General features: G+C 49.4%; 5 protein-coding genes across 14 annotated transcripts; 2 read left to right on the forward strand and 3 right to left on the reverse strand.

Moving 5' to 3' along the window:
* The first annotated feature begins 303 nt into the window (after positions 1–303).
* On the forward strand, positions 304–2,312 carry si:dkey-201i24.3 (golgin subfamily A member 6-like protein 22). 3 transcript variants are annotated; one of them, XM_067247255.1, is made up of 6 exons: positions 304–1,094; positions 1,205–1,329; positions 1,438–1,545; positions 1,642–1,809; positions 1,908–2,058; positions 2,236–2,312. In XM_067247255.1, the coding sequence occupies exons 1-6, from the start codon at positions 917–919 to the stop codon at positions 2,277–2,279; spliced, it is 774 nt and encodes a 257-aa protein (XP_067103356.1). In that variant the 5' UTR covers positions 304–916; the 3' UTR covers positions 2,280–2,312. The 3 variants fall into 3 exon arrangements, with proteins under 3 accessions (XP_067103356.1, XP_067103354.1, XP_067103355.1); XM_067247253.1 differs by having other exon boundaries at positions 304–639; positions 929–1,094; positions 1,438–1,809; XM_067247254.1 differs by lacking the exon at positions 2,236–2,312 and having other exon boundaries at positions 1,438–1,809; positions 1,908–2,109.
* A 174-nt stretch (positions 2,313–2,486) lies between these two features.
* slc35a4 (solute carrier family 35 member A4) lies at positions 2,487–3,913 on the reverse strand. The gene has a single exon (XM_067247252.1). The coding sequence runs from the start codon at positions 3,911–3,913 to the stop codon at positions 2,942–2,944; it is 972 nt and encodes a 323-aa protein (XP_067103353.1). The 3' UTR covers positions 2,487–2,941.
* A 491-nt stretch (positions 3,914–4,404) lies between these two features.
* LOC136953827 (SLC35A4 upstream open reading frame protein) lies at positions 4,405–5,446 on the reverse strand. The gene is made up of 3 exons (XM_067247258.1): positions 5,255–5,446; positions 4,853–4,951; positions 4,405–4,614 (listed from the first exon to the last, which is right to left on the reverse strand). Exons 1-3 carry the CDS (start codon positions 5,264–5,266, stop codon positions 4,417–4,419), a joined length of 309 nt encoding a protein of 102 aa, XP_067103359.1. The 5' UTR covers positions 5,267–5,446; the 3' UTR covers positions 4,405–4,416.
* Positions 5,447–5,769: 323 nt separating this feature from the next.
* On the forward strand, positions 5,770–14,107 carry hmgxb3 (HMG box domain containing 3). Its single transcript, XM_067248102.1, is given in 21 exon segments — positions 5,770–5,833; positions 6,305–6,473; positions 7,241–7,415; positions 7,675–8,091; positions 8,269–8,514; positions 8,711–8,940; positions 9,031–9,131; positions 9,248–9,328; positions 9,445–9,530; positions 9,685–9,786; positions 9,875–10,015; positions 10,576–10,886; positions 11,050–11,177; positions 11,403–11,534; positions 11,683–11,867; positions 12,034–12,256; positions 12,356–12,489; positions 12,745–12,864; positions 13,066–13,275; positions 13,473–14,007; positions 14,010–14,107. Coding segments are annotated over 20 exon segments (3,813 nt in total). The 5' UTR covers positions 5,770–5,833; positions 6,305–6,315.
* A 1,238-nt stretch (positions 14,108–15,345) lies between these two features.
* On the reverse strand, positions 15,346–27,490 carry LOC136953927 (macrophage colony-stimulating factor 1 receptor 1-like). 8 transcript variants are annotated; one of them, XR_010878032.1, is made up of 22 exons: positions 27,425–27,490; positions 25,004–25,288; positions 24,335–24,616; positions 23,841–23,977; positions 23,468–23,630; positions 23,152–23,353; positions 22,533–22,648; positions 22,094–22,205; positions 21,365–21,564; positions 21,101–21,192; positions 20,838–20,964; positions 20,533–20,637; positions 20,291–20,401; positions 20,012–20,174; positions 19,839–19,918; positions 19,492–19,631; positions 19,163–19,285; positions 18,935–19,046; positions 18,461–18,560; positions 17,098–17,203; positions 16,045–16,695; positions 15,346–16,010 (listed from the first exon to the last, which is right to left on the reverse strand). XR_010878032.1 is itself a non-coding variant. In XM_067247404.1 (22 exons), the coding sequence occupies exons 1-22, from the start codon at positions 27,486–27,488 to the stop codon at positions 16,522–16,524; spliced, it is 2,943 nt and encodes a 980-aa protein (XP_067103505.1). In that variant the 5' UTR covers positions 27,489–27,490; the 3' UTR covers positions 15,346–16,521. The 8 variants fall into 8 exon arrangements, 7 of the variants coding, with proteins under 7 accessions (XP_067103505.1, XP_067103504.1, XP_067103501.1 ...); XM_067247404.1 differs by having other exon boundaries at positions 15,346–16,602; positions 16,651–16,692; XM_067247403.1 differs by having other exon boundaries at positions 15,346–16,602; positions 16,651–16,695.
* Between the last annotated feature and the right edge of the window lie 244 nt (positions 27,491–27,734).

A 27,734-nucleotide genomic window follows, 5' to 3' on the forward strand; every position in this document is an offset into this window, starting at 1 on the left:
TGGTCTAAGGTGTTTACAGTATAGAAGGGGTCATGAGACATACTGGTACTCATATATGCCAGTGGAAAACCTTGACCTGTGATGAGGGTGAGTGGGGTGACATATTCCATTCTTACATGTCCTACAAATCAAGAATCAGAGTTCATAAGTATATTCAGGAGAGCTCAGGATTTCAATTTGCATTCTTATGTATTCGTAGTTCTTGAATTAATTTAGAAATTAATTACTAAACTGTGTGTGTGTGAATATGTATGTATTATACCTGTATTGGTTGGTTGAAGATAAAAATAAAAAAATCTTTTAAAAGGTGAATCCTTCCAATGTGGCCCACAGAAACCAAAGGTTCACAACCCAAGTTCAGAAACAAAAATGTCAGAACGGAGGTTCCAGCTTTCCCCTTCCATACTTTAAATGATCATCATCAAGGATTGACACCCTCGCTTTGACAACTGAACAACTCATGTGCTTTAAGGTAAACCCAGTCCTCACCTAGGCAACCCAACACCCAGGCAACCCAACATCTAGGCAACAGGGACAAGGACATGTGAGCTTGGACTATTAATATTTCAGGCCACGGTTATCAACTCCAGATAGAGCAGCCTCACTTCTCTCCTTTTCTCGTTGGACATGGAAGCCTCAGTGAGTACCTCCTGTACTGGTGTTTACTGAATATGTCAGATATATATCCGTGTTTGAGTGTGTGGTGAAGTGAAGATGTATGTCTCAGGGGGTCAGGTGGCTGAGCGGTTAGGGAATCGGGCTAGTAATCAGAAGGTTGCCGGTTCGATTCCTGGCAGTGAAAAATGATGTTGTGTCCTTGGGTAAGGCACTTCACCCTACTTGCCTCGGGGGGAATGTCCCTGTACTTACTGTAAGTCGCTCTGGATAAGAGCGTCTGCTAAATGACTAAATGTAAATGTCTCGGCAGGAACGCCCCAACCTACAGTCCATGCAAACAGAACCCAGTATTGACCGCAGCACAGACACCGAAGACAGGGAACACAGCACCAGTGTTAAGGACAGCAGCCAGGCCGCAGACAGGAAGTATGGGCTGCAGGAGCAGCTGAGAGAGGAGATCGCTAAACACCTCACAGGTATACTTTGCGCACGCCACTTTGGGTTAGCGAGAAGGCTGTAGGAGAGGCTGAGTGAGAGGCCGGCAGAGGCGGGACGAGAGGCTGAGAGGTGTGTTTCTCGCCCACAGAGGGCGGCGTGGGAGAGGAGAAGCTCCAGGAGAGAGTGGGTCGGATCCGACAGCTCAGAGAAGCTCTCAGAGAGGAGGAGGAGAAGCAGGGGGTCAGTAGGGAGAAAACAAACCCCTCAGAACAGGTATTCTCACAGACCAGGAAACACCTGGTCACTTCTAAGACCAGGTAACCTCTTAGAACAGGGAACCCTTGACCTCTAACCCCTGGGGCATCCCTTACCCTTATCCAGGCTGAATACATCAAAGCCAAGGAGCAGAGGGAGAGACTTAAGGTGCACCATGGCAGAGTTATAAAGGAGGAGATGGAGAAGATCGAAAGAGAGATGGCACAGGAACAGGTTTCCTCTCCCCCTTCCTCTCTCTTTCTCTCATCAATTCATGAGTACATGCATTGTTTAAGTCGACCGTCTTGTCCCCCTGGCCCCTGCCTGCAGCTGGAGGGGCCCCAGAGGGAGCTGCAGGTCCTGGGTGGAGAGAGGCAGCTGCTGCTGCTACAGCTGGAGGCCCTGCGCACCGAGGCCCAGCAGGCCGAGAGAGACCTGGAGGCCCAGTACAAAAGACACCGACAAGAGATGCACTGTGTCAGGACCGAGAGCGTTCAGGTGGGCTCATGACCATGATGGAACTAGGGTTTTAGAAATGACTGCAGCCACCTGCATTTTGTACATCTTGTATGTGTGTGCGTTCTCCTCGTGCCCAGGTGTTCAGGGTGTTCCGGCAGGTGTGCGAGGAGCAGAGGAGGCTGTCGGAGGGGAGGTACAGGACTGTGATGCTGGAGGCCATCCAGGATGCCGTTTACCTGTCCGCTGTCAATCAGCAGCTCCAGACTGACAACACTCAGCTACGCAAAGGTGAGGCGTCCATTATAAAGAACCGGCATTAACCGTTTTCAAACGAATTGACTACATAAGGTTTGTCTTACTTCTTGGTTGAACTGTTGGAATACATTTTGGTTCCCATCGAAATACTGTCAGTTTATTGGTGCTAAGGTGTAGGTACTACCAGTGTGGTCCCTCCTCCCTCCACAGCCCTGGCAGAGATGAAGGACACCCTGTCGGTCCCTGGGTCCTAGCCCCTGCAGATCCTGTCCCCCCCCCCCCCCCCCCCCCCCCCCACAATGAAAAACAACTCGTCTTTAATATCTCTATTTATTAAAACATTTCAGAAACACAATCAACAAAATAAACAACTGTACCACTGACGTATAGTTTGGCGAAGGAAATAGTATGACCATGATGATAGTTATAGCACCACTTGAGAAATGTAAGAAGTACCACAGGTTAAAATATTAAGATTGTAAATTATGTTCAGAATACACTTGTTTTTGGCTGTCACAGCATAAAGGCATGTATAAGGTACGGAATATGATTGTGTGTGACTGCTGACGGTTAGTAAAGGAAGAAGAACACCAGGCCTTCAAATGGTAAATACTGTTAGATTGTTCCATCTCTCTCTCTCTCTTTGTGCTATTTCTATTGCTTGTTCAATGATCCACAAACCTAAACTGAACATGACACAACCCAAACAACAATAAATAGTGATGCACCAAAATGACATTTTAAACCAAACGACAAAAAAGCAAGAACACACAAAACACACACACTAACAATCCCCTCCAAACACAAAACGAATAAAAACCATCTCACACACACACAAACTCCCAGGCTCCTGGGGCAGGGAGGTTACCAGGGGCCCACTAGTAGGTTCAAGGGTCGTGGCAGTGGGCAGGCACCCCTACTTGTAGTACAGGTAGGCTGCCAGGCCCACCATGAAGACAGGCAGCAGGAAGAGGGGGTGGAGCTGCAGCCCCAGGATGACCCAGGACAGCAGAGCGTTCACCAGCATGGAGCAGGAGATGACAAACAGACGGGTGATGCCACTGCCATGCTTCAGAACCACCGACATCAGCAGGCCGTTGGCCGCCTGGCCAGCCACGATGGCCCACACTGTCCCAGAGAAGCCCTCCAGGAAACCCTGCTCACTGCCCCCGCTGGAGATGTAGGAAACCCCGTTGATGGCCACTCCGAATACGTACAGGTAGAGGTTCTGGAGGCTGAGGGGGACACGCTGGCTCTTCAGGACCCTCTCTGTGTAAACAGCAGCCAGCCCCGAGACTACACAGTACAGCAACACCAGGACTAGGCCCCAGGCCGTAATGTGAAGCCTGGGACTCGCGTTGGCCTCTGCCCCGGCCTGGTCCTCTAGATCCAGGCTGCTGTAGCTGTGGACCACCCCTGCCCCCATGAGTATCCCCAGGGCCAGCCACTGAGTGGGCCGTAGCCTCTTGCCTAGGCAAAAGGAGTAGAGGATGGCGGTGGAGGCAATCTTAAGGTTGCTGAGGACCTGGTAGGAGCTGGGGTCCATGTAGGCTTGCATGAGGACCACCAGGTTGTTGTTGAAGGCGTAGAGGAAGGCAGGCACAGCGTAGGGGGCCACAAGGGCCAGGGAGGCTGGCTGGGTGGACAGGTTCCCCGCCATCAGCAGAGAAACCAGGGACACCAGTAACTTGGTCAACTCTATCAGGACCACACAGGAGGAGGAGCTGAAGGGAACCTGTCCGTCCACCTTGGTGAGGGCGATGAGGGGGGCATGAGAGCCATAAATCAGGACCATGAGCCCCAGGAGGACCCCCCACTGAAGCCCCTTCCTCCAGTGTCTCCTTCCACGGGCTGGGGAGCCTGACTCCATGTTATTGATCACTATCATTGTCAGTAAAGCATGTCACATTTCATGGGTCAGACAAAGTTTTAAGTCGCATACGATAATGGTAATCTGAATCCCATGAATCCCATAATATACAGAAACATGATCATGATTTTTTCCATACTTAATATTATTTCTGCTTCAACCATCCTCGTTTCATTCAAATATGCTATGGATGAACCAGGTGGCATTACAAAGCATCCAAAATCCCTGTAACATTACCTGTAACTTGAGACTTGACGCACGTACATTTGTAGTCTTCAACACACACACACACACACACACACACACACACACACACACACACTGTTCAAGCGGAACCCTTAGACCCAAAGCAAGCCAGTCAGTCTGAAACATCCAGTTATATCAATCAGTATCCTCAGTATAGTGCACATAGGAGAGGTCTGGGCCTTCTCTGTTGGCCTCTACCTGAGCAGAAGCCATCTAGTTCTGCCCCTGAACCTGGCTCCCACAGAAAGGTCCTGGAGAAGGACTAACTTTCCTTACTACTTTGATCCTTTCTTCATGATGTCAAAGTAGTCTTTGATGGTGCGTTCGATATTGGGAACCTGATAGTTCTGAGCAGCGTAAATGCCTGTGATTGTTCCAAGTAACACTCCCAAGATGGCGGAGGAGCGGAGTTTAGCCACCACGTAGCCCGCCAGGAAACCTTTCAGGAAGGGAGAGCCCAGCACACTGCTGCCCTGGAATATGAGACACTGTCAGTATGCCAGGTAGACTGAACACTGACCACCAGTATCTGGGTTATTATAAGAATGACTCAAACATTAATGTCCTGTCCTGACTCAATGGATTACTACTCAATAAAGTCCAAAGTAGTCTAGATGGCAGTAGGCTATAGCTGTATAACTAAACATGTGAAATATAACATGCAATTAACACTCGTTTGTTCATTCATAACTTAATAACTTGGGCAACTACCTGTGGGATTCCTGCAGCCACCTCGCTCTCCACTCGTCGATGGATCTCCTCTAGTTGACTCTTGAGCTGGTTAAGGTCCTTCAACTGCTTGAGAGGGTCCTAGTATAACACAACAAGGAGTCTGGCGATCATTACAACAAAACAAACGTTTAGCTCACAGAAATGCATCGACTGTACTAGCTAGCAAGAAGTGTTTTCTAAAGTGAGGCTGGTCCGACAAAATCTAATCCCCTTGGAGAGAAAGAGAACAGCGAAGGACAACATAACATTTCAAGGAGAAGAAGCCATCTGTGTCTGCCTACATCATTATTAACGTGTGGTCCAGTTCACGCTATTCCAGCAAGTACAGTCATCTGACAAGACACGTGAAAATAATAAAACTGATAAGACTACAGTACTCACCTTGTCCGCCATGTTGTTAAGTAGAGTGCTCTGTGCTCAACTTCAACGCCTTGATAGTTGGTGCTCAAAGTAGTTCATCTGTGCGATTACTCTGGTCTGATAAAACTAGTGTAGAACAAGATTTCCTTTCCAAAATGTCATTTCTATTAGGAATTATTGGCGTTATAGGCCTCTGATGTGTCAGCAGGCTACATACAGAGCTGATGTGTGGCACTTAGAATAACGATGATCAGAGCTTAATCGTTGAGCTCTGACAGAAACCGATCTCAAATCTATTTCTGTAGGAGAGAAAGCGGATGGATGTTTGCTTTCACGTGTTTAAAACGTCTTCTGTGATTGGCGCGCAGATGTTCATTGCGTTACTGGATTGGTTGACGTCCATAGCAACAAAGCGCCATGTTTTTGCAAGTCTTGGGCGAAATGGGCACCGTTTCTGGACCATTGTTTAAAATCTCTAACGGTCAATTTATATCGAATATGGAAAACAATCTATTTTAATTTCAATAATGAAATCTGGAGCATTTTCAGAGTGTTGAAAACTTGTTTTTGATCCATCTGTTCATTTCTTCGGTGTGTGAGGTAAGGTTTCAATAAGGAGGCTTCTCATTGGATAATACAGTGATTCTGCATTCAGTATGATGACTCCCGAATAATCCGAATTTCATACAGGAGGGCACTATTAGAATAGAAATAGACGTTGTGTGTTTTGTTGACTTCCACCCGCACTCCTAGACTTTTAATTGCTTAGACAACTGAAAACGAATTATGCACACTAACAACGTTTTAACTACAACTGTCAAAGCATCCGTTTGCCTCCTTCAAAGTACGACTGAACTGACAGTGAACAGCCAAAACAAGCAGTGTTCTCCTGACCCATGCAGTAGTTGTTTCGGAGGCCAGACGTACAGAATATGTTGATAGCTAGCTGTAGCCGATAACCGTCAATACCCAAGAAAAATCAGTGGTTGTAAAAAGCAACCGACACACACACACACACACACACTGAAAATATGGACCTACATAAACACACGTGTCTTGGATTCTACATAGCCTCTGCATGCATGGAGATGATGGAGACCGTGGAGGTGTATGAGGAGTCAGACGTGAGGATAGGGGAGGAGGTGGAGAGCTGCTACACCCTCATGGAGGTCACTTCTCCCAAGAGCAAAAAGAGAAACAAGACTCAGGAAGACAGCACTGAGAAACAGAAGAAACCCAGGTAGCAATTATGTTTAACCCTAACCCATCTCTACTGTCTAGTACCAACCCCAACCCATCTCTACTGTCTAGTACCAACCCCAACCCATCTCTACTGTCTAGTACCAACCCCAACCCATCTCTACTGTCTAGTACCAACCCTAACCCATCTCTACTGTCTAGTACCAACCCCAACCCATCTCTACTGTCTAGTACCAACCCTAACCCATCTCTACTGTCTAGTACCAACCCCAACTCTACTGTCTAGTACCAACCCCAACCCATCTCTACTGTCTAGTACCAACCCCAACCCATCTCTACTGTCTAGTACCAACCATAACCCATCTCTACTGTCTAGTACCAACCCTAGCCCATCTCTGTCTAGCTCCAACCCCAACCCATCTCTACTGTCTAGTACCAACCCTAGCCCATCTCTACTGTCTAGTACCAACCCTAGCCCATCTCTGTCTAGCTCCAACCCCAACCCATCTCTACTGTCTAGTACCAACCCCAACCCATCTCTACTGTCTAGTACCAACCATAACCCATCTCTACTGTCTAGTACCAACCCTAGCCCATCTCTGTCTAGCTCCAACCCTAACCCATCTCTACTGTCTAGTACCAACCCTAGCCCATCTCTGTCTAGCTCCAACCCTAACCCATCTCTACTGTCTAGTACCAACCCTAGCCCATCTCTGTCTAGCTCCAACCCTAACCCATCTCTACTGTCTAGTACCAACCCTAGCCCATCTCTGTCTAGCTCCAACCCTAACCATCTCTTCTGTGTAGGTCAGCCTACCTGCTGTACTACTTTGACGTGCACCAGTCCATGCAGCAGGAATATCCCAGCATGCCGCAGTCTGAGATCAACAAGCGTATCAGTGAGAGCTGGAGGAGGCTGACCGTGGCTGACAAGGCCTTCTACCTGGAGAAGGCCAAGCAGGAGAGGGAAGGGGCCAACACTGTGGGTTCCTATTTAAAGTAAAAAAATAAAAAGTAACAGAAAAACCTACAAAGATTTATTCACGTGTTACCAATGATACTTCAGTGTTTGGTGGAGGGGGGACATCTGTTTGGTAAATCCACTCATTCTGAGGTCTCCTAGTTTCATCCTCGAGCTACAATGACAGAAGGAAGACAAGTTAGAAAAGAGGAGCACAAAAACACATTATCCATGTTTCCTTTTCCCTTTCTAAACGTGACTTTAACTTCCTGTCTGCTAGACATCCCCGATGCCCTCTCAGGACCTGTCTGGCTTCCGTAAGATCCTCCCCAGGGCCAACTACGTCCTGCTCCCCAGGAGTTACCCCTCACAGGTGGGTCTGGAGCCCCAGGAGTGTCCAGGGGGGGACGGGGGCCTGGCTCTGGGTGGCAGGGTGGAGCTGGTGGGGCAGTGTGTCCAGAGTCTGAGGGGCGAGGATGCCACCGTGACCCTACAGGGGGGCCTACCATCCTCCTCTCCATCAGCCCCCATGCCAAACTACGAGCCTCAGAATTCAACGGGAGCTGGATTACTGCTCATGGGGGAGGAGCCAAAGTTGCTGGGTGGGGATTACAGCACGGTTGGCATAGCGACAGAGGACGTAGTACAGCAGGTGAAAGGAGAGGCTGCTCACCTGGTCACTCTCCTACCTGGGCAGGTGAGTTTCACAACCTGGGAGTAGCTTCATACCTTAGTCCCTAACCTTCAGGATAGGAGAAGATAAAACACATTTTTACTGGTGTCATGTCAGTTATTTCCTGTACTTCCTGCGAGGTGTTCTAGTATCTGCGTCTCCTGCTGTGTCATTCCTGCCGTCTGACCTGTTTCCCCTCAGAGTCTGCTGGAGCCCACGGCGTTGCCAGGAGCCAGCACTGTAGGCGCGGTTGTCATGGTTCCTGTCGCCGCCAGTGGGATGGGGGTGGACCCCAAACCCTCCTTTAAGATGGCAGTGAAGACGTACACCAGGAGAGGGAGGGGCAGGTGCCAGACGGTGGGCTGCCCCTACGTCTACGTGACTCGCCACAAGCCGCTCTCCTGCCCCAACTGTGGGAGAGACCTGGGGGGCAAGTGGATGCCCTCTGTGAGTACCACGTCTCTGCTAGACCCAAACTCAGTTAGACCAGGTTTCACTTTTTAGTCAGGGTTAGAATGAGACAAGTTTCCTTAAAGAGGTGTGTAAATAAAAAAATCATATAGCAGCACCATGTAGAATGTAGAAACGCTAAAAGTTAGGCTAAAGGTTGAGTGTGAATCCATCTCCATGTTTTCAATCCTAGGCCAAAAAGATCCAGGGTAAGAAACCATCTTGCCCAGCCAAGCCTTCCTCCCCACTGCCCCAGGGCAGTGCCCAGGGTCAGGCTCCAGACCCCAGCCACACCAAAACCCCCGGCCGCAAGAGAGAGAGCTTGGGGTGCAGGCAGAACCGGAGGGCGGAGGAGAGTGCAGTTACAGCAGGACAGCCACCAGAGGGCAGCAACACCGACGCTCACACACAGACTGCCTTGACGTAAGTAGTTCCATTAATAGAAGTCATTACTACATTTGCCATTTAATATGTTCTGGATGAATGTATCTCAATATATCTGGACATGCTCAGTCCCAGCAGAGTGACAGCCAAGGGTAAAGGCCAGGAGAGAAGCACTGCGATTGGTCAGAAGCGCCCCATGCGGCCCATCCTCCCAGCCTATTGCAACACAGGTGAGCGTTGAACACAGAAACCATCACCCGTGTGGGTTGAGATGAGGAGATGAGCGGTGTTATGTCGCCACAGTCCACGACCACCTGACCCAGTTCTGCTTTCTCCCTGATGGCAGGACAAGCTTTGCTCCAGTGCATAACTGTTCCCTCTGACAAAGGCAAAACCGGGACAGCCAGTAACAGCAGAACAACCACAGGTATAGCGTCGTCCTCACTGACCCTGTCTGTTTCTGTGGTGAGGGTGGTGGTTTGATGTGGTTGGAGGTGGAGGGTTCTCTGTGGTGACATGCTGAGGTTTCTGTTCTCTAACCAGCTCTGAGTGACAAGATGTCTGCTCTAAAACCCAACACTCTGAAACAACTGGGCCAAGCTGTCCCAGTGACCGCCACCCTGGAGCAGGTAAGATCACACACACACACACACACACACACACACACACACACACACACACACACACACACACACACACACACACACACACACACACACACACACACACACACACACACACACACACCCTGCCTCTCTAACCTAATCCCTGTTCGTCCTGTAGAGCTCTGCTAGTCCACCAGAGGGCAGCCAGTACATTCTGACTGACAATGGGGTTAAGAGGATGTCCGTGGTGCCTCTGTCACACCCCTCCACCCCCAGCCTGGTTAGTACTGCTCTCACTGTCTCCCCTGGGGGGTCTGCTGCCTCTATGGAACCTGTAGTGATGTGTGTGTGTGTGTGTGTCCTCCCAGGATCTGGGCCTGTCGACAGCGCGAGGCCGTGGTCGATGTAAGAACCCCTCCTGTGACTACGTGTATAAGAACAGACACAAGCCGGCGGAGTGTCCCTGCTGTGGCTGGGAGCTGTCCAGGAAGACCAGCAAGAGCACCAAGGTGCTGCTCCAACTCTTAACCCTCTATCTGAAGAGCCTGGGTTTAACCCTCTATCTGAAGAGCCTGGGTTTAACCCTCATCTAAAGAGCCTGGGGTTAACCCTCATCTAAAGAGCCTAGGTTTAACCCTCATCTAAAGAGCCTAGGTTTAACCCTCATCTAAAGAGCCTGGGTTTAACCCTCATATAAAGAGCCTGGGTTTAACCCTCATCTAAAGAGCCTGGGTTTAACCCTCATCTAAAGAGCCTGGGTTTAACCCTCATCTAAAGAGCCTGGGTTTAACCCTCATCTAAAGAGCCTGGGTTTAACCCTCATCTAAAGAGCCTGGGTTTAACCCTCATCTAAAGAGCCTGGGTTTAACCCTCATCTAAAGAGCCTGGGTTTAACCCTCATCTAAAGAGCCTGGGTTTAACCCTCATCTAAAGAACCCACCGCAGGGGGCTCAGCCACCAGAGCTGCTGCCGTCCACAAACCCAGAGGTGTACTTCCTGTTTGCCAGTGTCTGTCGCTGCCTCCGCTTCCTGTTTCTCAGTCCCTTCCTTCCCTCTCTCTGCGTGGCAGTGTGGGGTCCTGCTGGACCCGTACGTGGCCCTGAGCGCGGCGCAGCGGGAGCTCCAGCGCCAGTCCACCCTGCAGCTGCTGCGGCGGGACCTGCAGATCCCCGAGAGCGAGGCCGAGCTGCGCGACACGCTGGGCCTCATCCAGGAGCTCAACAGCCCCCAGGAGGAGCTGAGCGAGGCCGGGGCTGGGGCCGGCCCGCAGCAGGACCCGGAGGCCGGGGCGGCGGCCCAGCACGGCTGGCCTCGCTTCTACGAGTCGGCGGCGACACACTGCGGCCTCTGTCACTACCCCCTCTTCAAGGGAGGACAGAGGTAGAGTTTAAGCACAGGAGGGGAGGGGGGGGGGTTACTGTTGTGTGATGTCAGGACCCTGTGTATGTGTGTGTGTGTGTGTGGTGTGTAGAAGGTCAAATTGTATGTACGTGCGTCCTTTCAATGTTAACTTGTGTCGTGTGTGTGTGTGTTTGTGTGTCAGTTCTGTGGCAGGCCAGGAGGACTGCTGGCTCCTGACTGAGTCTCTGATCCAGACAGCCTCCCTGCAGCTGAAGGTCTGCCTGAACACTCAGTGCCTGGCCTTGCACAGCTTCACTCACCTCCACCCAGGTATACACACTCCTAAACACACACACTCCTAAACACACAAACACACACACACTCCTGAACACACAAACACACACACACACACTCCTAAACACACAAACACACACACACACACACACACACACACTCCTAAACACACTTTCTCCTGAACACACACACTCAACACTCACCTCCTTCTGTGCTAGTATCTGGACCCTTGTAAGGGTGTATGGGTGTGTGTTCCTGCAGGTCTTTTCAACATTGGGAACAGACTGCTGGTGAGTCTGGACCTGTTCCTGAAGATCCGGACTCACGTCAGACTGGGCCAGAACCCCTCCCAGGCCGTCACAACCATCTTCAACCAAATCCAGAACCACCCTGGTAAACACCACACACACACACACTCACACACACTCACACATCCTTAAAATGGACATACGCACAGATACATCCACACAAACATTGAAAAGCTCTCACACACACTCATTCCCTCCCTCCCCTCCATCCCCTCCCCTCCCTCCCTCTCCAGTCCATGGCTTGACCTCAGAGGAGTCCCTGCATGTGCACGAGCTGCTGGTCAGTGGCTACTGGGCGTTCGAGTGCGTCACGGTGAGAGACTACAACGACATGATCTGTGGCGTGTGCGGCGTCGCCCCCAAGGTGGAGATCTCCCAGCGGTACACCAGCAACGTGCTGGAGCTCAAACACGTGGAGGTGAGAGAGAGACAGGACACGCACACACTCAAACACGCAAGTCAGCATTTGTAAAGTGCCTCTGTCTGAATACACGCGTGGGAAACATGCCAGCGTGCGTGTGCGTGGCCCCAGGGTGGACGGCCGGCGTGCTGACGCGCGTCTCCGCCGTTGTCGTCCGTTGTAGTTCACGTGGCCCGAGTTTGGCTCCCCAGACGAGGTGCGCGTGGACGACTTCTGGCTGACCATGGAGAGGGAGGCGCTGGAGCAGGCCGCCTTCCCCTCTGACGTGCCCATCACCCGGGTGGACGCCTCCATCATCGCCCCCTTCCTCCCCCCCCTCTCCAGGAGCTCGTCGGTCATCAACACAGAGAAGGACAAGCTCCTGTCCCCCGCCCACGAGCCTGCCGGTACCGCATCTCCTACCAGGGGGGCTTTTCATCCATGTTACACTCAACCACCAGACTGTCCTCTCATGTGTGTATGTGTGTGTGTGTGTGTGTGTGTAGGAGACCCGTCGGCCCTGGTCCGTCTGATCCACGAGGGTCACCTGAGACCGGAACACCTGGATGAGCACAGCGAGGAGGAGCTCAGAGCCATCCTGGAGCACTGTGGAGAGAGCGCAGAGCCTCACTGCACCCAGGTGTGTGTGTGTGTGTGTGTCAGAGACAGACTGCTCTCCTCTCTGCCTGTGCTGGACTTCCTTAACGTCTGTGTTCTCGTACGTGGTAAATGTGGATGAGCTGAACACCTCTTCTCTCTCTCTCTCTCTCTCTCTCTCTCTCTCTCTCTCTCTCTCTCTCTCTCTCTCTCTCTCTCTATCTCTATCTCTCTCTCTCTCTCTTTGACCTCCTTCTCTCCTTCTTCTCTCCCTCCCTTTTTTCCCTCCCTCTGTCAGGATGAGTTGTTGGTGTCTTTGATCTCCCTGTACACGCGTGTTCAAAGTGGCCTCCCCACCTCCCCCCAGCCCCCCCCTCACCTCACCGCTGGCAAGCTGTCCAAGGTCTGCCCCCACCAGGTAACCCCAGGAACATCCTCCCTCCATCCAGCCCTTCATACATTTATCTCAAACTACATCTGTTCTCCCCCCCCCCCCCTCCACCCCCATCCCCCCCCACCCCCACCCCCCCGACAGAAAACGACATATTTGCTCTCTCTAGATATCAAACTACACAGGTGGTCTCCCCCCTTAGATATGAGCCGTCTGTGGTCTCTCCAGGTGGTGTGTGGTTCCAAGTTCCTGGTCCGGGGAGAGACGGCTCGTGACCACGTGGACCTGCTGCTGTCCTCCAGGTTCTGGCCGCCCGTGTACGCTACCGACGCGGCGCAGCAGGTGGCGCTGTGCACTGACATGCAGTACCCAGAGCTGGCCTTCAGGATGTGGGGCTGGAACCAGGGCTGCTTCTCCGACCCCACAGACAAGCCTCAGGTAGGGATACAGGGCTGCTTTAACACCACGCGTCTCAAAACACCCTCGTGGTTGAGTTAGGATTGTGGTGGTTGTCCTTTTCTAACAAGGCCTTTCGCAAACTTGAGGTAGTTACAGAACTTTACTTCTGCCTCTCTCTCTCTCTTTCTGTGTCTCTCTCTTTCTCTGTGTCTCTCTCTCTCTGTGTCTCCTCTCAGTTTGTGTCGTGTGCTGAGCTGCAGGACCAGCCCTACAGCGCCGACCTGCCCTGCGTGGACGAGAGCGGCCAGGTCCACCCAGCAACCAGGTCGGCCGGCCGCTGGCTGGTGCACCCCACGGGGGCCGGGCGGGGCCAGGAGCGCTACGCCATGGGGCTCTGCAGGGAGCTGGAGCCCCACTCAGGCCTGGTGGCCGACCTCTTCAGGGAGGGGGAGGAGGGGGACGGGACGGGGGAGGGGGGGGTCAAGTGGAGCACGGACCAGGAGGGGGGGGAGGAGAGGAAGCCCGTCGAGCCCGTCGCCTTGGGGACGGGGTCGGAGGGGGGGGAGGGCTCCGTGAGCTGGGTGAGGAGCCGGCCCCAGGTGTTCCACAACGCGGCGTACTACTACCTGTTCAACCGTCTGACGGACTTCCTGAGCAGCAGGGAAATCGTGGCCCAGCAGATCGGACAGGTGCTGCGGGCCTGTCAGCCCGGGCAGGTGGTGATCCGGGACGCCCTCTACAGGCTGGGGGTGGCGCAGATCAACACAGAGGGGGTGGAGGAGGGGGAGGAGGCGGTGTACGAGGAGGAGGTGGTGCCCTGAGGGAAAGGGGGAGGCAGAGGTGCTGGCCGAGTGACAGTGTGGAGGGGTAGTTTGTCGTGTGTGTGGGTGGAGGGGGGGGGGGGGGGGTAGAGTTGTATGACTGAAGGAGTGCTCTAATGGTTTTAAGAGGTTAAAGTGCTTTAACATACTAACTGGAGCTTAACAGCTTGACAGTTAACCCTGATGGATCTCGTCACTCGATGCCTTTGGGACTAAAATACGAAAACATATTTATTGTGTATGTGCACTAACATGTTAAATAGGTTTGAATGTGTCAGAAGGTGGGATTTGTAGTTATGTGGCCATGGTGTGGACTACAAGATTTTAAACTTGAGTCAGTAAGGACTGGGCAGGTGTGAACAGACTCTGGCACTGAGGTGGGCGTAGCATTACCAAACTAACCCCTCACCCTGTGTAGTGAACTGCTGCATTACACATGGAAGAGTAACGATGTGTCTGCCTTTACATGTTGATCAAGTATTTTAAATAAACCTGCATAAAAAAGGAAGCATGTTTCAGTTTCTGTGATCTCTTTAAGGGGTCGACCACTTCCTCTCTAGCTGAGTGTTGTGTAAGAGATGAGGAGGGGATGGAGGGAAGGAGACACAGAAAGACGTATTGAAAATGGGAACCAGCGAGAAGTGAACACCAAGACTGGTTTTCGTTCCCCTTTGTAGGGTTTCTATGATGGGCGGTCCTCAGCTTCAAATGCCCTTTTGACTTTTGCTTAGATCAACCCGTTTTCAATAACAGTTAAAAGCTGCTTCTGTACTGGCCTGTTTACTTCCTAAAATATTTGATAACCCAAATTAACGATTGAGTTTAGCCAATTAAAAAGGTTTGTTGTCTTTCAAAAACCTAAATAAAAATGTTTTGTATGCAAGGGGACGGACATGCACAACAATCTTGGGGGGCTAGAAAACCACAAGACTGAAGCGACGTCTGTTTCCAGGGAACACATGACTCCTCTTAGTCGTCTGAGACTAAGAGCTAAGTTAGGTCCCCATTAAAATGTACTTTCTTAAAGACAAACATTTGAGGCCCTCAGCAATTGGAATGCTTGGTGTTCCCTGTGTCAGGATTATTCTAGGTTATTAAGACATTCTAATAAGTACTGTTATATACTGTATGTCTTTATTGAAGTTCTTGCTTTAGTATTGGGACAGATTCATGTGCTGTAGATTGAAAAGCAATTTGTTCTGCAAAAAAACAGTAGCCTCACTATAGGAGGAACATTTATACACATTTAAATGTGAAAATAAAGATACATTTATTGATTGTTACATAATTACAGTATATACCATGTTTCATTTATTCATGTTTCTCACTTCATAATGATCATACTAACCTTCAATCAACACAGATATTCATCACCTAGCTTGAACATCGATCTGAAACAAACATTACTCTTTGGCAGTTTAAACTGAATGCTACATGTTCAGTCATGAGTAAAACATCATTAACGCTACCTTGAATTTGACAATGAAGAGAAATTAAGCTGTTTCTCAGAACTTTGTCTCCTTTTGGTCCATACTGGATCCTGGATTCCCCTGGCAGTCATACGGCCTCAGCACCACAAGCCTGGGGGGGGGGGGGGGGGGGGGGGGCAGGGGGGGGGGGGGGGAAGGGGAAGTGGGAGGGTACTCCACCTGCTGCTTGTCTGATCCTGAGACAGCCCTGTTCTGCTGCGCCTCAGCTGACGTCATGACCTGGTGCTCACACCTAGCAGGCCCAACAACACACTCACATGCTGCCTTCTGATAACTACTATGATTGTTGTGTGAAGTTGACAAACAATATGCACATTATATCTGACTTGAGAAGCATGGATAATACAGGTTTCATGGTTTGTGTTGTGGTGTGGTTCAAGCCAAGGGAACTAGGAAGGGTATGACCCCCAGGACAACAGAGCTAGGACAGGGTGTTCAAATCTGAGTGCTGCTTATGCATCAACTGGAGAAAAGGGCCTGAAAGCAGGTTTGAGTACTGTTTGGTTCCTCTGAAAAACCGCAAAATTCAAAACAACAAAAAATTAATTGGAAGTGAACTTGCTGACGAGTGTGAAGAAAACCCCATGTAAGCATCCTCAACAGAAAAAAACTAAATCACTGTAATTCAAAGTTATGTAAAAAGGGAACACAGACAGTAGAATGAATAGGTCATTTAAAAATAATCTTTGCATGGAACATACAAGGAAAAATGAGAGCGTGTATGGAACTACTGTATATTATTGGGTAAATCATGAAACGTGATGTTTATCTCTAAGATATTTAAACTGTCTGGTCTTCTGCTTCCTTCTGACTCCTGCCTGTCTGCCTGCTGACCAGGCGAAGCAGAACCGCTGGTAAAAATAGCTTTGAATCCTTTCGCTTCCAGAATTTAAGGCTTCTAGAACTGTTAAAACAGGGGGAGAAGATTCCAGTCTTGAAGATGAAATGCTTCTGAAGGTGAAAGACTGGACTTTTCAACAGATCTGGTAGTTGTTGATCTTCATCAGCGGCTGCTCCTCCTCCTCCTCTTCCTCCTGGTCGCAGGCTGGGTCGCGCTCCTCCTCCTCCTCTTCCTCCTGGTCGCAGGCTGGGTCGCGCTCCTCCTCCTCCTCCTCCTCTTCCTGCTGTTGGAGGTTTTGGTACGTCTGCTGCCGAGAGTTGAAGGTGACTCATCTTAACTCCTAAACTCACACAGTTCCACCATCACAACGGTGTCGGCTGTTCAGCGTTGGTGTGACGAGGTCAACGGTTTCATGACAAGCCACTGAGGGCAAGCACATTACACCATGGAAAAATTCATCCACAATGTGTATTTCATGCCCAGTGCATAAGGGCTGCTCACTTCTGTGATGTGTGACAGGCTTGTTGGACTTACCAACAAGCCACATACCAAGCATGTGGCTGTATTCACAGCTTCCAACGAGCTCCATCTCCTCCCTCTCCAACACCTCCATCCCTCCACATATCCTCCTCCCCTCCATGTTCTCCATCCCTCCACCTCTTCCACCCCTGTACCTCCCCCTCCCAGCCCTCCAGCCCTCCAGCCTCACCTGCTCTGCCTGGTCCCCCAGCAGCCTTGCAATCATCTGGCCGACCTTGCTGAAGGTGGGCCTCTCAGTGGGCTCCAGGTTCCAGCACATCTTCATGATGTCATACCTGAACAAACAGCAGTGTTGTTATCTCAACGCGGCAACATTCGGCCCCTTACAACACCGCAGCTATGGTGAGACTCATGAATCTCCGTCTCATATGGGAGTCAGGTGGCTGAGCGGTGAGGGAGTCGGGCTAGTAATCCGAAGGTTGCCAGTTCGATTCCCGGTCATGCCAACTGACGTTGTGTCCTTGGGCAAGACACTTCACCCTACTTGCCTCGGGGGAATGTCCCTGTACTTACTGTAAGTCGCTCTGGATAAGAGCGTCTGCTAAATGACTAAATGTAAATGTAAATGTAAATTCCCTTCCGAATCTCCTCATCACATTCCCCAATCAGCCCTGATCCTGACATACAACAACCCTAACTTTTGTTTAGATTATTATTATTAGTATAACAGTTATTCCTTTCTGTAATGTATGTATGTACATTGTCGTCAGTCGCTGTGTGAGTGTAGAGAAGCAGGGGTCTGGTGGCGCAGGGCAGAGACCAAGACCTGCCTCCAGTGTTACTAGACGGCCGTGAAATGGGCGGTCAAATGTGTCCCAGCTGGTCTGTCATGTGGCTAACAGGCAGAACTGAGTCACTCCCACACAGCAGCCATGATGCTGCCCCTGACTCAGGCCCTCCGCCTGCCCCCTCCACCACACTGCTATTCTGGGTGGTGTGACCACCGCGGAGAATTGACCTAATGCATATATGAGAGGCCCTCAGAAAGCTCTGAAAAACACGCTCTTTATTTCTCGTTTCTGTGGGTTGGTTGGTTGAATTGATGTGTTTCCGGATAGTCGGGGTGAAAAGCTGTTAATGAAGTCATCAAGTGATCATTGTTTTGTCTGCTGAGGCCTCTACTCTGCCTTCAGATGAAAAGACACTTGAGTGTACTCAGACCCACTATGGATCAGATCAGGACTTGTGTGGTTGAGAGGGATTCTCATCAGTGTTGGTTGGAGAATCTAAGCAAACATGCAGGCCTTGGAGAAGCGACAAAGCCCTTCTTTGTGTTGGGTTAGGGTCAGGGTTTGCTGTCTATCCTCCAGAAGGCCGTAAAATTCTGGAGGAGGTGAACGAATCACAGCTGATCTCAATAACTACCACAGTCATCTCCAGTTGCAGGATGGACATCAGTGTTTATCGTATAGTGATATATAATTATTCTAATCCAAAAAGTTAAGGTTCGGAAATTCACTCAAATTCAGATGAAAGAAATCTCAATTTAGAAGTCTTACAAGTATCTTAAGAAAGAAAGAAAGATGACATACATCTCTGGAGGGGCGTAGTCCGGCCGGGACATCTGGTGGCCACACTTAATCATCTTGTAGAATCTGTTATCCACCAACATGCTGGGGTATGGACTCTTACCTGCAGAACAATCACTTCATCAGCTCCACAAACAATAGAGACTACAAAACCATTTCTTGACAAGAACCAGGTGAAATATTTATAATAATGTAAAAACACCATAGATAAACACACTGTATGATACCCAGCTCTCAGGACAAATAAGAGATGTTTTTGCAATAAAGTTCTCAGCAAATAAAGTATGTTTGTTAAAGAATGTATACTACACAAAATATTATTTTTGGGGTATAATTTTGCAGTTAAATATGTGTTTCATAACATGTTTTTAACATAACATGTTTAAACAATAAGCTTCCAGTGACCTATTCATCTTACCTACTTTGATCTTGATCTAGGGAGCTGGATGAGTTGAGCCTGCGTGGGTGTGCGCTTACCAAGAGAGAAGATCTCCCAGAGCAGGATGCCGTACGACCAGACGTCACTCTGGACCGTGTATACACAGTGGAAGATGCTCTCAGGGGCCATCCACTTCACTGGCAGACGGGCCTGCAACCGAGAAGAGGAGATCGTCAACAGACCGGGCCAGTCTGTTGCGGATGTGCTGCTGTTGTTCTTGGTGTCATCGTTGATTTGTTGTTTTACTGTTGTGGTTGTTTACTCACGTTCCCCTTGACGACGTAGTTGGAGTCGTTCATGATGTCACGTGCCAGGCCGAAGTCACAGATCTTGGCCACACGTCGATCCGTCAGGAGGACATTCCTGGCCGCCACGTCTCTATGGATACACTGAACACGGACATCCCATAAACAACCACGCCACCTTCCCAACATCGTGATGACTTAAGGTTACAGAGCAGGATCGATGACGATCTATCCAATTTGCGTATGAACATGCTGCATGAGGCACAGAAGCGCTGTTTAGCTGACAGATATTCCGCTACAGCTGTGAGAACAAGACCTCACAGACGTCGCTTGATGATGACATCACTCACGTTCTTGGCGGCCAGGAAGTCGAGGCCCTGGGCCACCTGTTGGGAGAACCTCAGGAGGTCGTCCATGTCCAGAGGCCACTCCGCCATGCCCTCCTCACACACAGACTCTGTGGAACACATCAAACCCTCTTGATCCGGTCCTTTCCAGGGACACAGAGGCAGCAGATAAGTCTATTGTATTTGTACTTCCACATCCACACAGTCACAGAGCACCACTAGCTTGATGCATCGGCTTGTGTACTGTACCACATCGAACCCAGAACATTGTGGAGTTCTCCAGGTGGCCCTCGTAGACAGCTAGAAGCGGTGGGTTTAGAGTGGTGTGGTGGGAGAGACTGGAGGTTTACCCAGAGAGGACATGACAGGCTGAAGAGCAGGCCTCATCTCTTGGTAACTGTCTGAGGACACACTGGAGATCCCACTGTCACTGCGAGGAGGGGGAGGGGGAGCATGCTGGTCATCAGTTTGTGCTCTTCACAACAACAACACCTCAGAATTCTGGTGTTTCACGGTCTGGTACCTCCTGATGAACTGTCTTTGGACAGACAGGTTCTTGTAGTCAATGGTCTCCTCGGTAATGCCTGGAACGTTCATCACGATGGAGAGGAAGGTCTCTGCCTTTTGCCGCAGGAAGTTCAGTAGGTCGCCGTGGCTACAGTATTCCGTTATCACCAACACAGGGCCTGGTTGAGAACAAGGAAATCACATGGGAACTGAAACAAAACATGCTGGCGTAAACAAATAAAAAGTTGACTTTTGCGGCTCTGTACAAGGAAGCTTGGCGTGCGGCCAGGCATACCTCCTAGGGTGCAGGCCCCCAGCAGGTTCACAATGTTCTTGTGTTGTCCAAGATGACTCAGGATCTTCAGCTCTGACATCAGAGCCTCCCTCTCATCAGAGTGGGCACTGCCTGCAAGGCCGCAACACATAGATGAGATAGAGACAGACAGACAGACAGACAGACAGACAGACAGACAGACAGACAGACAGACAGACAGACAGACAGACAGACAGTAGATTGACTGAGGCTTACAAACGAACCTTTCAGCATCTTGACAGCTACACGCATCACAATGTCCTCCTGGCTCATGCCGTACGCTGTGGCCTCCACCACCTTCCCAAAGGCTCCTGCTCCCAGGACCTTCCCTGTGGGGGCAGCACAAAGGGTTCAGTTTACTTCCCCGTGGGGTAAAGTGTGTTTTCACAAGGTCTTTTTGAAGCAATAGGTCACGAGAGGTGTGGTGTATCACTCATATTTCAAGGCTTGTGCAGCATCATCGACAGTTTGTGATAAACCACACCCTCTCGTGATTTATTCCTTCATTATGTCATCATGTTGGACATACCAAGTTTGAGTTTGTCTCTAGGAAACTCCCATTTCTCATTGTACGGAAGCTGGGTAGGGTCAATAAAAGTATAGTTGTTGCCATCAGTGGCCTCGATGATCTTCCACCGAATCTCATATCTTGGTTTCTGACGTAGAAGGGAGAAATATATTTGTGAATTCATGACTAAATTACCAGCCATACTGTATGTTGTTTCTAGTTGACAGGATGTGTTATATGTAGTTCTCTGAGAGTATATCTCAGAGTATCTCTGTCTGTTCTACCTGTTTGTACTTGTAGAGCAGGATGACAAGCAACATGAGGAGGACAGTCAGCACGCCGGCTGCACCAATCAGGGTAGAGGTGAACAGTTTGTCTAGCCAATCACAAAAGGAAAAAAGTGGAATCAGAGCAAAGGGGCAGAGTGGGTCTTCCTCTCTCTGTGTGTAATACAAGCTGGCACAGTAAACAACAGCTGAGGCCACAGAACTGACAAAGGTAAAACCAATGGTTCTTGCTCCTTGGTTTTTGAGTAGTTGAAACCTCACCAGAAACCTCCATGGCGAAAGTGTCACTGCCGACTCCGACCAGGTTGAAAGCCACACATTCCACGGTCATCCTACGGTTGGACGGCCCCACGGTCAGAACGCTCTCAACCTCGACCGCCCCTCTCTCCTCCCTCTGGACCTTGATGGTGGGAGCCAGGAGAGGGGCAGGCATCTGGCTCCCGGTGGCATTCTCATTGCACCTGAGTTGGAGAACGGTGCATGGTGAAGGCAGGCCACAACCAATCAGCTAGCGGTTAGCTAGGCCAAAACTAATCAGCTAGCGGTTAGCTAGGCCACAACCAATCAGCTAGCGGTTAGCTAGGCCACAACCAATCAGCTAGCGGTTAGCTAGGCCACAACCAATCAGCTAGTGTCGGTCCCTGGCCCCCCTGTGGCCCCCCCTGAGCTGACTGAATAATATATTAGAATTTTTTCTTCAGGGGTCCATGCCCACCTTTTGCAGCACTGTCCTACTGTATTTAATTTCTAATTGTTGATGGCCCTACCTCATTGTTTAAATTGAAACTCTTTATGTAGAAAATAAACGTATGATTTTAATGTAAAGCTAAATTATAGTATTTAATATTTAAATATCATTTGTTTCCGTTTTTTAATGTGCCCCTCTGATTAAACACTGGCCCCACCACTGCAAACAGCTAGCGGTTAGCTAGCAGAGACTCCAGAACTCAATACTACAGGGTTGTTCCCAACAAACGGACTGGCACCTACGTGGATCTGATTCCGAAACACTGGTACCAGAGGATCCTGGGGGCGGGGTAGCCGAACGACGTGCATGTGAGGGTTGTTACGTTCTCCCATCTCACCACGGCAACGGGTCGCTCTGCCAATCAACAGAGAGAAACATTTCAGGGTAATCTGAAACCGCTTACACTGGAACCAGGGGGGATGTGAAACCTGGACCTTCCGTTTACAGCTAAATTAACTTAGACAACGCATATCCAAAGTGAAACAGATAGTTTGTGAACCCAAAGACCTTCACTTAAGATCAGTGGACGAAACACTGCTACAATCCTGCTGATGTTGGGAAAAGGCTGAGATGCATTTACTGCGCAGACACCTGCCATACATTGACTGTTTCTGAAACACAGCTTCAGTCTGTCGCGCAAACGTCTGTGATGTGTAAAACACAGCAGAGGGCTTTACTCACGGTACATCTGAAGATGAAAGGTGATGGAGGCGTTTGCCTTGGAGCTCATGGTGTAGAAGGTGTACGCACCCTGCTCCTGGGAGTTCACACGCCGCAGCTGCAAGGTGGCGTAGTACCTGAGGTTTACATTTTACATTTAGTCTTTTAGCAGACGCTCTTATCCAGAGCGACTTACAGTAAGTACAGGGACATTCCCCCCGAGGCAAGTAGGGTGAAGTGCTTTGCCCAAGGACACAACGTCATTTGGCACGGCCGGGAAGCGAACTGGCAACCTTCAGATTGCTAGCCCGACTTCCTCACCGCTCACCCACCTGACTCTCCTGAAGTGTACAAACATTTAGCTAAAAAATGTGGACACTAAACAACAACTAGCAATACCACTGACTAGTTTATGTAGCAATTAGTAACATATTTTGGTAGACAACAACTAGCAATACCACTGACTATTATCAAATATACGTAGTGTATTACAGTTATAATACTTATAGTTTATGTAGCAATTAGTAACATATATTTTGGTAGGTGTGATATAAATGAACAAATGTGAATGCTAGACCGTGCTGTATCTTATAATCCTACGCATGGAGCTGCATTAGAAGGCACTGTATCAAACTCCTACCTGTTGTTATTTCTGATCAGCTTGCTTTCCTGAGAGGACGTTTGGGAGGGGTTGGGGGTCTTCCAGCCGTGCGTGTGGATCTGGGGGTAGGCCTCCACGAGCACACCCAACACCACGTCATCCCCCTCGTTCACCTCGATGGACAGACCGTGGTGCGTCAGCTTAGGGGACAGCTGGGGGGTCAGACGGAGGAAGGGGTCGTCTGTGGAGGGGGGGAGGAGGGGGAGGGGGGGGGGGGAGAGAGTCATGGAGAGCTCCGCATCATGCTAGTTTCAGGTTAGAACCTTGTTCCGAGTTAGCGAGTCAGGTAGCTGACCTATGACCAGCAGGTATGTGGTTGAGCTGTTGGCCCCTGCTTCGTTGGTGCCGGTGCAGGTGATGTTGCCTGTGTCTGATAACTCCACAGCTGGGATGGTCAGGATGCTTTCTATGTCCAGACGGTTGTAATTAGAGTGGACATTCTCCTCTGTAATGCATGTCTGCAAGGAAAGAGATCATTTATCAGGCTGTGTAAGCCTTCACGTTGATTACCTTACCTTGAGAAGTCCACTGGTCTTCAGTCTGTCCAGCCTAAAAAAACATATTAAAGTACCAAAAACACATTACAACATCTACAGTTAAATATCTTACAAACATGAACTCTAAGAGTAACAGTAGTTTACTGGTTACAGACACGTTCCCACACTCACCTTTTTGTTGGAAAGATTCCAGGTGACGTTGAAGTTGAAATTGGGGTTGTGAGTTTTGCAGCGGATCTTTAGAGTCTCCCCGACTATGCGTATATACTCATCTTTCTCCAGGAACACATAAGGGGGGAAGCGAAGCTCTAGACAACAAACCATGAAACACAATATTTCATTTTGTATAGCAGCTTCCTATTAGTACAAAATATAATCTGTTTATCGGTTTTCTAGATGTCTCGGTACATATTCATATTAGCGGGTCTAGCGTAACCAAGACAACATGGGAGGGAGTCAGGTGGCTGAGCGGTGAGGGAGTCGGGCTAGTAATCTAAAGGTTGCCAGTTCGATTCCCGGCCGTGCAAAATTATGTTGATGACTTCACCCTACTTGCTTCGGGGGGAATGTCCCTGTACTTACTGTAAGTCGCTCTGGATAAGAGCGTCTGCTAAATGACTAAATGTAAATGTAAAACGTAATGATTCTACGGCGTAGGACCTCACTCTGGATGACGTTGATGGAGACGGGCCACGATGTCTTCTCCTGACCGTCGACCTTGGCTGCACAGACGTAGTCTGCGTTGTAGCTGGGATGGAGGTTGTGGATGAAGATGCCTCTGCGAGGGTCGGCGCTGACGTTCATCCCGGGGGGGAGCGCCGTGCCGTTGCCCATACGTAGAGTCAGGTCCGTGGCCTCGGGGTTAGTCACCAGGCACGTCACCAGGTAATCCTCCCCCTCCTTCCTCACCACGCGATGGTTGGGTCGGGTGAACAGGGAGGATGGGTCTGTGGGAGGTGCGGGGAGGGGGATAGGGGTTATAAAGAGATATCTGGAGGTCTCTCTTAGGTGTAGAATTACCCGTCCTGTCCAGCACTGTTGCAAAATTAGCATACCATATCAAAAATCTACTCCAAACAATTACCTTGAAAATGTTGGATTATTATGATTTTGGCAAAGGCTTTGACACTTTATCTGTACAGACCAACACTTATACATCAACACACACACACACACACACACCTCACAATACAAACACACACACACACACCTCACAATACAAACACACACACGCACACACCTCACAATACAAACACACACACACACCTCACAATACAAACACACACACACACCTCACAATACAAACACACGCACACACACACTCGTCAGCTCACCTTTCACATAGATGCGAACTGCAGAGAACAGCTGGCGGCTCTTTGGCGTTCCACTAGTGTACATACACTTATACGTTCCGGTGTGATCCGCCATGGGCCTGTCCACTCTCAAGGTCTGCAAGGTCCCGTTGCCCTTGACGTTGCGACGGTGTTTGGGCAGCCGGGTCACCCAGGTGACCGGCCCATTTCCGACGCATCTCAGAACCAGCGGAGTACCAGGTGTGATCACCAGTTGGGAGCCCAGGACCACCGAGTTCTGCTTGATCACTGGGCGGGACCACTCTGCTGCATGGGGGGGGGGGGGTGGGGGGTGGGGGGGTGGGGGGGTAGAGGGATGTGTGGTGGGGGTCAACACATTAGTCAAGGTACCAAGAGATACAGCAGTATGCTGTGAAGCCTAAGAGCTGCGAGGTCAGGGTGATTCTGTGATCATCATTGGTTAGTATGATCTTCTCAAACCACTCCCACCGTTTTCATGCCAGTCGATCATGGAAGCATTTGGGGATCATTCATTTACAGAAGCTGACATAGCTGACTGTCAAGATGATGTAAGAGAAAGAGCTGTGAGAATGTGTCTGATGTTTTAATCTGCCCTCAAGCACCACGGGCTGGGCGTTTTGGGGTCCAGAAGCCATCTTTGATTCCACAGAGGGGGTCTCATGCCTTGAAGAAACAGTGGAGAAAAGAGACAACGCTCTCTCTTCTACAAGTCCAGGCTTGTCTAGTTTCCCCCAAACTGAGCAGAACTGCACTCCATTACAGAGGCACGTTGCTGCTTCACGGATACTGAGGCAAACAAAGAGTGTCCTTTGTGTCTTTCTCCCAAAGTGACATGGTGTTTCTATCCCAAACACAGGCTTGACAAAAGAGTATCTGTGGAGTGAGGAGCGTGGAGATCTGCTCTCAGGGGACGGGCAACAGCGGCTCTAACCATGAGAGGAGGACAAACCAGCGTCTGACAACACGTTGCATAACCCTACACAAACTGTCTATTTTAGGTTATATATGGGTTGTCGTTTTACAGGAAATATCGGCAGCCTAAAGTTTAAAGATTTTCTGTTGAAATTTGTTTTTTTTACAAGTACCGTAGTATATCGCGTGTTGTAACACAATTGGAGCGTTGATGTCTGTGTCCTGGAGGAAATGGCTGTGGTCCGTGTTGTTAAGACCTTGGTCGTTCACTGTGCAGTTTAGAAACACTCCATGAATCAAATCAAAGATGAGATTTTCTGCCTTGAATGTTTTTCAACTACGACCCTTTGCAGGAAACCGTCTAGAGTGTGGGAGTTGACTGAAGTCCACTCACCAGTTCAGGAATTCCTTATTCACACCTTTATGGGTACTTCTATGGCTCACTTTCTGTTCACTAATGTTCTATAACAGGGGTAGGCAACCCTGGTCCTCAGGTGCCACTGTCCTGCATGTTTTAGATGTTTCCCTGCTCCAGCACACCTGATTCAAATGAATGGTCATTACCTGGCTTCCACAGAGCTTGATATAACAACCCATTCATTTGAAACAGGTGTGCTGAAGCAGGGAAACATCTAAAACATGCAGGACAGTGGACCCTGAGGACCAGGACGGTCTACCCCTGTTCTATAAAGTAGATTGGTGTCTGGGTTTAAATCTCAAAGGCACAAAGACAAGCGGTTCGGATGTTAACCCTGTAGAGCTGTACAGTGTAGAGGGCAATAGAGATTTCTCACCATCTATGGAAAACATTAATCTATGAATTAAGCATTTCATGATGTACGCGATGATCCATACTTTGTTCTGGTGTGGGACTGACACAGGGAACAGAATTTAGGGGACTGCACCTCAGTCACACAGACTGCTTCATCAACAAAATCTGACTGAGCTTTTTATGAAATATCAAACGTTTTTAGATTGGTTATCCAATGCCATGCATTGGATAACCCCTTTAAGGAATCACCCCTGACATTTTAGCTTCACCCAAAAAAGAAATTGCATATTTTGGTTCAACAGATATGTCTTTGATAGTTTCTGAAAGCAAGTGATTTGAAATTACAATTGAATTCAGTCCTGCTGATGATCAAATAAACGACTGCGGGTTCGAGTAACAGCGCTGTGAACACAACAGCAGTATTGATGAAAACAACCCATGATGCACCATAAAAACGCAGTGAAATGAATCAAGTTGGTCATGCTGAAGTGTGCTGCCGCAGTTAAACACATATTCGCACAAGTCTGCGTTATCCTCTTCAGTGAGATGGGTTTACTGAAACTAAATAAAAAGTAAAACAAAAAAGTTCTTACAAATAGGACAGCAAAGAAACTAATGTAGGGTTTGAATGTTGCCTAACCCTAATGGAGGACACAGTTGACCTGAGAAACTGCAGTTCAACATGCGCATGCCCTGCGTACTTTGAAGTTTAAAGGTGAGGGCAGGTGCTGTCTTACCTGGAGCAGCTGAGCGGAGCATGCTCAGTACCATGGCTAGGTACAGCAGCATGATGAAGCACATATCCTCAGTGTGGAAACTCTGATCTGAGAGAGAAACGAGAACCAGGCCTGAGGAGATTCTGCTCCCTCACTTCCTCCTTTCAGCGGAGGGTTGAGAAAACAGTCTGGAGACAAATACTGTTTTAGCACAATCAGTTTAACTTCATACACGTATACATGCAGATGAGATGTTTTACTGCTTTTAAACACATGGCAAACAGGTTTGGGAACACTGATGTTTAACTTTTCAAGGACACTAACTTTTTGC

Source organism: Osmerus mordax, chromosome 12, assembly GCF_038355195.1.
Source record: "Osmerus mordax isolate fOsmMor3 chromosome 12, fOsmMor3.pri, whole genome shotgun sequence".
Taxonomy (NCBI): Eukaryota; Metazoa; Chordata; class Actinopteri; order Osmeriformes; family Osmeridae; genus Osmerus; species Osmerus mordax.